The sequence below is a fragment of the Bufo gargarizans genome, chromosome 3, assembly GCF_014858855.1.
Source record: "Bufo gargarizans isolate SCDJY-AF-19 chromosome 3, ASM1485885v1, whole genome shotgun sequence".
Taxonomy (NCBI): domain Eukaryota; kingdom Metazoa; phylum Chordata; class Amphibia; order Anura; family Bufonidae; genus Bufo; species Bufo gargarizans.
This window is the reverse complement of record NC_058082.1, coordinates 110416500-110427575: the sequence shown is the minus strand read 5'-3', so window position 1 is coordinate 110427575 and position 11076 is coordinate 110416500. Positions and strand designations below refer to the sequence as shown.

The 11076-nt window shown below is 44.8% G+C and overlaps 1 protein-coding gene across 1 annotated transcript in view; it reads left to right on the top strand.

Moving 5' to 3' along the window:
* The first annotated feature begins 202 nt into the window (after positions 1-202).
* The window catches only part of LOC122931975 (solute carrier family 26 member 10-like), a 77404-nt gene continuing 66530 nt past the window's right edge, over positions 203-11076 (top strand). Inside the window, exon 1 of the mRNA XM_044286100.1 lies at positions 203-487. Coding sequence (XP_044142035.1) covers positions 223-487 — 265 coding nt within the window. The 5' untranslated portion in view covers positions 203-222. The remainder of the gene's footprint in view (positions 488-11076) is intronic.

Below are 11076 nucleotides of genomic sequence, written 5' to 3'. Positions count from 1 at the left end.
CCTTAGGCTTAAATAGAGGATGTCATCCTTTTCCTGAAATGTGCCTTTTTAAACAGAAGTGGTTAATAAAGGATGTTTCCAGGGAGTCTATTCCCAAAGCAGTCTAATGTATGATTGGCCCACCTCTTGAAGCAGGAAAGCAAGCACAGATTACAGACAAATATATAAGGGCTTCCCTCGCTCTACCCCCAGTGATCTCAGGTTACATTGGCAGCATTCAGTATGAGTACACTGGCGGTGTACAGGAACATCTACACGGAAGAGCAGTTTCACAAGGTGTATGGCACAGCTAAGGATTTGGAGAGGCCTCCGCTGACTATAAAGGAAAAATTAGCCAGGAGCTGTAAATGCTCCACTCGTAGTTTCCACACTTTGCTTAAGCATAGGATCCCCATTGTAGGCTGGTTACCCAGGTACAAACTGAGGAAGTGGATTCTGGGAGATCTTATTGCAGGTCTAACGGTTGGCATAGTGCATATCCCACAAGGTAAGTGCACCAACTTTCTTCACTGCGTTCACAAGAAAATTATTCTTCCAAAATGTGGCTCCTCACAATTTGTCAACCAACACAGGTCTATGTGTCAAATATAAAACTTAGGGGAAATTAATTGTGGTATTTGGTTATGGTTCATGTCATATCAAATATTTACTGCTGACCTTCCATCATCTATAAATTCACATCAATCTCATATCTGTCTACGTATCTATCCATCTATCTATCTATCTATCTTTCGTCTGTCTATCTATCTTTCGTCTGTCTATCAACCGTCTGTCTATCTATCTTTCATCCATATATGTATTTATATATCTCATTATCTATCTTTCTATCTATCTATTTATCTATCTTCCATCTGTCTCTCTGTCTATCTATCTATTATTCTATGTATCTATCTATGTATCTATGTATCTATCTATCTATAATCTATCTCTCTATCAACCATCTGTCTGTCTAGCTATCTATTATTTATCTCATTATCTATCTATCTATCTTTCATTCATATATGTATTTATATATCTCATTATCTTTCTATCTACCTATCTATCTATCTATCTATCTATCTATCTATCTATCTATCTATCTTCCTTCTGTCTCTCTGTCTATCAATCATCTGTCTATCTATCTATTATTCTATTATCTATCTATCATCTGTCTCTCTATCAACCATCTGTCTGTCTAGCTATCTATTATCTATCTATCTCATTATCGATCTATCTTTCATCCATATATCTGTTTCTATATCTATCTATCTTCCTGGTTTTGTGAAGTACTAGAAGTACTAAATGCATCTTCCATTTTTACACTATACAATAGGGTTTGCAGTTTTCACTATTTTTATTCTCCCATGTCTTAGTATTTTATATTTGCTGATGATAATTCTATATAGTGGCTGTAAGACTTTTTCATGAGAATTTTTTACATCTATAAAAGGATACAATTTTGAATGCGTGCCAGATTTCTTAAAAAAAAAAAAAAAAAAAAAAGCTCCGAAGTCTATATCTCAGTAATTTAGAAGCTTACAGTGATGGGAATCTCAAGTCTCATATTCCTCAATAAATTACACTACAATAAATTCAACAACAAAAAAAGTATCCTTTGGACTTCTAGCTCGTGAAACTTTATTCTATATATAAAGTAATACTATGTAATATGTTCTGACATCAGAGGAGGGGACAAACTCCCTTTCTCACCTAGTTGGCACTAGTAGCTGATAATGTAGCTCGGAGTGGGTGGCATATATCTTGAAGAGGTTATCTTCTCTTTAAATCTCCATCTTAATCTTCTATGCTCCAGCAACCACTTTGGAGCAAAACCTTGTTTCTTATGGGTTGATTCACAAATAACACATTAGACTTCATAGATAATATATCCTATGCTTACAATTAGAGATGAGCGAATTTCTGCTTATGAAATTCATTCACACTTCGTTTGGTGGCAAAAAAAGGTGAATTGCGTTGTGGATTCCGTTACCACCGACCATAACGCAATTCTATGACGGAATGCATAACGGAATGCCTTTAGAGTCATTCCATTATTCATTTCGTCATACTAGAAGTCTATGGCCTGCAAAACGGATCCGTAGCGTTTCCGTTATGCAGGGGAGGGGAAATTCGCTCATCTCTACTTACAATGATAACAAATCATAGCATGCAAATGAAGATGAGCACACATGTTTTCTGTATATATGGAGGGTGGACAATCATTAGAGAGTAATTACCTCTCGTGGACCTAAGAAACCTGTCATGTTTAAGGTGCATTCATACGATCATATGTATTTTGCAGTCCACAAAAAAAAAAAAAAACGGATGACGCCTGTGTGACGTCCATGTTGCATCCATCTTTTGGGGGCGGGCCCATTGTAATAATGCCTATTCTTGTCCGCAAAACGGACAATAATAGGAAATGTTCTATCTTTTTTCAGGACTGTGGAAAGAACATAAGGATGCAGACAGCACACGGTGTGCTTTCCGCAATCTTTGTGGTCCCATTGAAAGGAATGGGTCCGCATCCAATCTAAAAAAAATGCGGATTGGGTGCAGACCAACAATACAGTGGTGTGCATTGGACCTCATACTGTATGTGACTTAGTTTACCTAATTTTTCTCTAATGCTATTTTAAGCGAAGACAAATGTCCTTTTCTATGTCACACTTGAGGTTCTTTAGATTCATCTGCAACTATTGTGCTGTAATGATTTTGAACAATGAATTATTGCAATTAAATGAGGATTCTTAGCCTGTGAAATTCAAACAAGAATGGTGTCATTCACTGACAGAAAGCAGAGTGCTTGGTGACGGTGAGGTAATTAGAAAGTTGCCTAACGTTTTATAACGGAGTGTAACATTTTGTTTACACAAGATTGGAAAAAAACTTTTTACAATAAATCACATAACAGACACGTGGCAGCAAATGTTCAGACCTGTGTTCAAGACATAACGGAAATCATGCAAGAGCACCTCTTATACCCGGGGAGGGATAAGCAAGGTTTCAGATCACAGGAAGCTCTTGTATACACACCCATGGATAATAAGCAACAATAGTATGGCTGTTTTAGAAAGCATTGAATTGACAATGCTTTACATGTTGTCGAAGAAAGCAGATTTATCATTTACTTTGCTCTAGGAAAGTGACGTTAAAAAGTGGCAAACTGTGTATTTATGACTTTTTAAACGCATCTATAGGAAAAATAGTTGGAAGTATCGGTTTCTACGCCGCCCTCGACACTTTTCGAAAGTGACTGTGGCTAGGGCCGGAAGGGGGGTGACCAGCTGCAGAAACGTATTTATCTTCATTTACGCCAGTTTTCTGACGTAAATGAAGCCATAAATCTACGGCGGCTCAGAGCTGCCATAAATTTCTGTTTAGATGCACAGACTGCCAGAGGATGTACCTAATTATGACCAGGATAAATTAGGTGCATCCTCCAGCACCGCAGGGCACATCAAGACTGGCGCAGAACGTGCCAGTCCTGATAAATCTCCCCCATTGTATAAAAAAAAGTAACAAAAAATCATAAAAAAGAGTGACATTGTGGTTTTAAGTACTGACTGCGTTCATTAATCGGCTCTCATTGTCATCCCTTCCAGTTTGCAAAATCAGAGGGATCTGCTGGCAAACCCTGTTAAATATCAGAGTATATGGTATATAGCTGTAATACCAAAAATAGCAGACATTTACATGAGCTTGTTTAAGCCCTTAAGGATAAGCCTCATTTTAGACTTAAGACACAGCAGGGAAAATTTCCTAGTGAAAATGCACAATCTTTGGCACAATTTGTGCTAAAAAAAACGGGTGTGCATGTTTTGCTTCACAATTACTGTTTTACACACTTCTCTAAGCTTTTTTCAGACTTGTCCGACAAGGGGGCATGGCTTAGATATAAAATTGAGCTTGGCTCTAAAATGGAGCGTGGCCTAAATTAGTTGCATTAAAACTTAGGACTAGACAGTTTTTGGCACACAGACACAATTTTTGGCATATGGACAAATTTCTAGTAAAAATCTGGTGCAGGACTCCAAATTCACAAAGGTTCATGCGTCAGAATGGTAAATTTGTCCAAATTTTTCCCGACCTTATTTTCCTTTCAAAGTCAAGACATTGCAGAAATCATATTTTTTCACTGATGTAGATGTATGACTTCTTGTGTATTTATCTGGTAAATTTAATTGAGTGTTTAATTAATATTAGTGGGATGTGGAGAAATGTAAAACCTGAATTTGTTTTGGGATTTTTACAGCTCTCAAATTAAATTACACTATATTACTATATATCGCCCAAAATTTCTTATACAATTAAGGAGGCAGATTATACCAATAGACCATCTCCTTGAGAAGGCCACTGTCATGATGGGGAGTGAGGGAGACTCCCCACCGTATGATAAGGTGGGTATACGGGAATGCAACTAGGCCTGGATGCCGGGATCAGGGAGCAGGTCACCTCCTTAGGCCTCATGCACACGACAGTTTTTTTTCATGGTCCGAAAAAACGGGGTCCGTGGGTCCGTGATCCGTGACCGTTTTTTCGTCCGTGGGTCTTCCTTGATTTTTGGAGGATCCACGGACATGAAAAAAAAGTCGTTTTGGCGTCCGCCTGGCCGTGCAGAGCCAAACGGATCCGTCCTGAATTACAATGCAAGTCAATGGGGACGGATCCGTTTGAAAATTGAGCCACAGTGTGTCATCTTCAAACGGATCCGTCCCCATTGACTTACATTATAAGTCTGGACGGATCCGCTTGCCTCCGCACGGCCAGGCGGACACCCGAACATAACTTGAAGCGTCCCCATCACCATGGGAACGCCTCTACGTTAGAATATACTGTCGGATATGAGCTACTTCGTGAAACTCATTTCCGACAGTATATTCTAACACAGAGGCGTTCCCATGGTGATGGGGACGCTTCAGGTTAGAATACACTGCAAACTTGGTACAAGACTGCCCCCTGCTGCCTGGCACCACCCGATCTCTTACAGGGGGATATGATAGCACAATTAACCCCTTCAGGTGCGGCACCTAAAGGGGTTAATTGTACTATCATATTCTCCTGTAAGAGATCAGGGCTGCCAGGCAGCAGGGGGCAGACCCCCCCCTCCCCAGTTTGAATATCGTTGGTGGCACAGTGTGTGCCCATCGCCCCCCCCTTCCTCCCTCTATAGTTAAAAATCGTTGGTGGCACAGTGTGTGCCCATCGCCCCCCCTTCCTCCCTCTATAGTTAAAAATCGTTGGTGGCACAGTGTGTGCCCATCGCCCCCCTCCATCTTCCCCCCCCCCCCCCATCATTGGTGGCAGCGGAGTTCCGATCGGAGTCCCAGTTTAATCGCTGGGGCTCCGATCGGTAACCATGGCAACCAGGAAGCTACTGCATCCTTGGTTGCCATGGTTACTTAGCAAAAGTACAATTGTAGAAGATTCATACTTACCTGCCTGCTGCTGCGATGTCTGTGACCGGCCGGGAGCTCCACCTACTGGTAAGTGAAAGGTCTGTGCGGTGCATTGCTAAAGAACTGTCACTTACCAGTAGGAGGAGCTCCCGGCCGGTGACAGACATCGCAGCAGCAAGCAGGTAAGTATGAATCTTCTACTATTGTACTATTGCTAAGTAACCATGACAACCAGGGATGCAGTAGCTTCATGGTTACCGATCGGAGCCCCAGCGATTAAACTGGGACTCCGATCAGAACTCCGCTGCCACCAATGATGGGGGGGGGGGAGATGGAGGGGGGCGATGGGCACACACTGTGCCACCAACGATTTTTAACTATGGAGGGAGGAAGGGGGGGGCGATGGGCACACACTGTGCCACCAACGATTTTTAACTATAGAGGGAGGAAGGGGGGGCGATGGGCACACACTGTGCCACCAACGATATTCAAACTGGGGAGGGGGGGTCTGCCCCCTGCTGCCTGGCAGCCCTGATCTCTTACAGGAGAATATGATAGTACAATTAACCCCTTTAGGTGCCGCACCTGAAGAGGTTAATTGTGCTATCATATCCCCCTGTAAGAGATCGGGTGGTGCCAAGCAGCAGGGGGCAGTCTTGTACCAAGTTTGCAGTGTATTCTAACTAGAAGCGTCCCCATCACCATGGGAACGCTTCTGTGTTAGAATATACTGTCGGAAATGAGTTTTCACGAAGTGAAAACTTAGATCAGAAAAAGCTTTTATGCAGACCGATCTTCGGATCCGTCTGTATGAAAGCAACCTACGGCCACGGATCACGGACACGGATGCCAATCTTGTGTGCATCCGTGTTCTTTCACGGACCCATTGACTTGAATGGGTCCGTGAACCGTTGTCCGTCAAAAAAATAGGACAGGTCATATTTTTTTGACGGACAGGATACACGGATCACGGCCTCGGCTGCAAAACGGTGCATTTTCCGATTTTTCCACGGACCCATTGAAAGTCAATGGGTCCGTGAAAAAAAACGGAAAACGGCACAACGGCCACGGATGCACACAACGGTCGTGTGCATGAGGCCTAAAGCGTATAAATCACAGAAAAAAAATGCACCAAACGGATATGCCACTGACTATACTAGCTAGTCATACAAGCAAATATTAAAAGCTGAGACTTTTGCCAATATATTCCTGTCAGGAACACATCGTAGCCCATCATGCACCACGTCACGGTTCTCAGCATGGCAAGGGTCCTACTACTACGCTAACTATGGTGTGAACACGGTCTGAAGGTGATGAAATCCAGCTCACAGCCAAGCTTCCACACAACCGCATAGCAGGACAACTAATGCAATGTGAACAAAGCCAGACTGTAAGCCCCACCCATATCAGACCGTGTGATGGAGGTCACCAGGTGCAAAAGAATGTTTAAATGCCAGGTAAAGGCACATTCATTCAAATAATAGAAATATAGTGGCAAATATGGGGGAACTGCTCAGACCCCAAACACTGTAGCGTGTTTCTCATTGGGGGAACAGTCCCAACCCATGTGGACGGCAGCAAACGACCATCTCCAGCAAAAGATGCATACAATGGGGGATGCCGGCGTGGTCCACATGCACCACAAAGGCATCCTACACAAAACGGAGCATTGTGCGGATGAAAATATAATTATATAAATCACAGGAAAATAATGCACCAAACGGATATGCCACTGATATACTAGCTAGTCATAGAAGCAGATATTAAAAGCTGAGACTTTTGCCAATATATTCCTATCAAGAACACATCGGAGCCCATAATGCACCACGTCACGGTCTCTCAGCATGGCAAGTGTCCTACCACTACGCTAACTATGGTGTGAAAGCAGATAAAGCAGTGTGTGCTCCCTGTGTGATCGGTGTGTGCTTTCTTGCCCCTTGTGTGAGTTGTATGTGCCCTGTGCCCCCTATGTGAGCTCCCAGCATCACCTGAGCTCCCTGTGAATGCTCCTGTATGAGCTGTGCGTGCTTCCTGTGCTCCTTGTGTAAGTGGTGTGTGCTCACTGTGCCCCCTATGTGAGCTCCCTGTGTTGCATGTGCTCCCTGTGCTCCCTGTGTGTGATTCCAGTGCCCCCTGTGTGAGTGATGTGTGCTTCCTGTGCCCCCTGGGTGAGTGGTATGTGCTTCCTGTGCCCCCTGTGTGAGTGGTGTGTGCTCCCTGTGCCCCCTATGTGAGCTCCCTGTGTTGCATGTGCTCCCTGTGCTCCCTGTGTGTGCTTCCAGTGCCCCCTGTGTGAGTGATGTGTGCTTCGTGTGCCCCCTGGGTGAGTGGTATGTGCTTCCTGTGCCCCCTGTGTGAGTGGTGTGTGCTCCCTGTGCCCCCTATGTGAGCTCCCTGTGTTACATGTGTTCCCTGTGTGAGCTGTGTGTGCTTCCAGTGCCCCCTGTGTGAGCTGTGTGTGCTTCCAGTGCCCCCTGTGTGAGCTGTGTGTGCTTCCAGTGCCCCCTGTGTGAGTGATGTGTGCTTCCTGTGCCCCCTGTGTGAGTGATGTGTGCTTCCTGTGCCCCCTGTGTGAGTGGTGTGTGCTCCCTGTGCCCCCTATGTGAGCTCCCTGCGTCGCCTGTGCTCCGTGTGTGCCCTCTGTGTTACCTATGTGAGCTCCCTGTGCCCCTGTGTGAGCTTCTTCTGTTCTGTTGGACCCATGTGACTCCAGTATGAGCTAGGTCTGCAGCACTTTTAAGGCACAACCAAACGGCGTGCTAGTGTGGTTCTTGTGACGTGGTCGCGCACTGCTTTTAATACCCACATGACTGCCTGGGCCATAGAGGGCCCTACTTAAACTAATGAAGACAGCCTTATTTAGGTGGTCTGCATTGTTAATGGCAGGTGGGCCCCCAGTCCACAAGCACAGAATCTCAAATAACATATATCAATATAAAAAACTGGGTAGACTATCCAGTTTATTATTATAGACGCATCCGAAGGATAAGATGGCCTCTAGGAATAGAGTCCAAATTAGCAGTGTCTTTTTTTTTCAGTACCAAGGGAGCAGACCAGGGCTGCTAATAAAGGCATCTGTAAAGCTACAGTATGTTACACATTGTGGCCGTATCTGAGCCAGAGCCCCCATAAAAGTGTGTTATCCACAGATCCCCCATAACAGTGTGATATTCACAGATCCCCCATAAGAGTGTGTCATCCACAGATCCCCCATAAGGCTGGGTTCACACCTGAGCGTTTTACAGTGCGTTCCTACGCGCTGTAAAACGCTCAACAAGGAGAAACCAATGCTTCCCTATCGGCATGGTTCTCACCTGGGCGTTTTACAGCGTGTACGATCTCGCTGTAAAACGCCCGACGCCCCAAAAAGTACATGAATTTCTTTGGGGCGTCTTGTCGCGCGTTCCCGTACATAGACTTTCGGGAACGCACGACAATGGGCGTTCGCTTGTCTCTGTATGCACGATTGCAAACGCCGGTACAATCGCGCATACAGAGCGCTCCATCACGAACGCTCAGGTGTGAACCCAGCGTAAGAGTGTGTCATCCACAGATCCCCCATAAGAGTGTGTCATTTACAGATCCCCCATAACAGTGTCATCCGCAGATCCCCCATAACAGTGTGTCATCCGCAGATCCCCCATAACAGTGTGTCATCCGCAGATCCCCCATAACAGTGTGTCATCCGCAGATCCCCCATAACAATGTGTCATCCGCAGACCCCCCATAACAGTGTGTCATCCGCAGATCCCCCATAACAATGTGTCATCTGCAGACCCCCAATAATAGTGTCATCTGCAGATCCCCCATAACAGTGTGTCATCCGCAGATCCCCCATAACAGAGTGTCATCCGCAGATCCCCCATAACAGTGTCATCCACGGGTCCCCCTTAACATCCGCAGATCCCCCATAACAGTGTGTCATCTGCAGATCCCACATAACAGTGTGTCATCCAAAGATGCCCCATAACAGTGTGTAATTCGCAGATCCCCCATAACAGTGTGTCATTCATAGATACCCCATAGCAATGTATCTTATACTGATCCCCCTTAACAGTGTGTCATCCATAGATGCCCCATAACAGTGTATCTTCTACAGAACCCCCTTAACAGTGTGTCATCCACAGATCCCCCATAACAGTGTATCTTCTACAGATCCCCCATAACATGTGAATTTGCAGCATTATCTCCATTCACTGCTATGGAATTGCCAGTGATCAGCTATTATCAGAACACTCATAGCATAATGGAGGATGACCATGCATGCACATTGTGATCTCCCTTCACTTCAGGGGCCCGGATGGGACAACAACTTTTTTTTACAGCTTCTGTTTTATAAACTGCACCATGGCAAAAAATCATTCTTGATGTGGGTTACATGTCCAGAATTCCCATTGAAAGTGGGAAGGAATGAAAATCCACGTCAAAACTGCATAAGAAAGGTGTTATAAAATGAATCATAAAAAGAAAAAACACCTCCAAATAAAACTGATGCGGATTCTGCATTAGGGTTTTTTTAAGTACAGAAAATGCTCTGTGTGAACATACCCAAAGAGGCTGCAGGATCAGCAGCTTACAGTAGAAAGGCTAAAGAGATAATGTGGCATTCTACACTCAGCTGGTTGCAACCACTGTCTGTGCCTACAAAGTCCTGTAAGACTACTGGTCCAATATTTCAGGATTTGAGGCCCTATTTTCAATTTTACCCAGGGCCACACTTCGACTAATATCGGCCCTGCCTAAGAGGGATTATCACATTACAATGCTGGCACCGTAAATCGGTTATCCAGGTAAATAAATGATTACCTATCCTCAGGGTAGTTTATCATTATGACATCGGCGGGAGTCCAAGTCCTGACACCCCCGTCAATCAGCTGTTACAGGGAGCCGCCATTCTCACCGGAGCTCTAATGCTTTCCAACCACAGTGCCATACATTGTACAGTGGTTGTGCTTGGTATTGCAGCTCGGCCCCATTTACTTAAATGAGGCTGAGATGCTCCAAGGCCATGTGACCGATGTACAGTGATGTCACATGGTCTCGGGGGCGGATTGGGAACTTAAAGTGGCCCTGGAAAAAATACTGAAAAGTGGCCCCATGTTGTAGGAGGGTATAAATTGACAGGAGGTGGGGCAACAAAAGTTAAGGCAATAGCATAATGCAAAATACCATATACCACAGTGCCACACAATATACTGCCCCAAAAGCTGTTCCTCACAGTTGGCCATCAATAGCGGCTACATTTACTCCTCCTCCAGTTGTCTCTGACTATGATATGGAGCAGGGGGCTTAGGAGGTGAGATGCAGGACATAGTTGAATTCAGGAGGGCATGTCACTGGCCAGGTACATGATTATCTGATTCTGAAAGCGTTAATGACCACTGAGAGCCTATTGTGTACCCAGCGGCAGTGATGGTGGCTTGGGCGGCCCCCTGAGCATCGGCCCATCTGGAGATTTCCCTGTAAGGTGTATGGCCAATCCGCCCCTGCATGGCCTTAGGTGGTGCTCATGCACAGCTGATCGGCGGAGGTCCTGGGTGTGTGAACCCTGACAAACTGATATGATGACCTACCTAGAGGATAGGTCTTCAATATAATTTACTGGATAACCCCTTTAACTAAAACCACCCACCCCTGTAAATGCTACTAAATAGAGTCTCCCTTTCTTGTAATGCCATAATCCCTAATAATTGTGGTC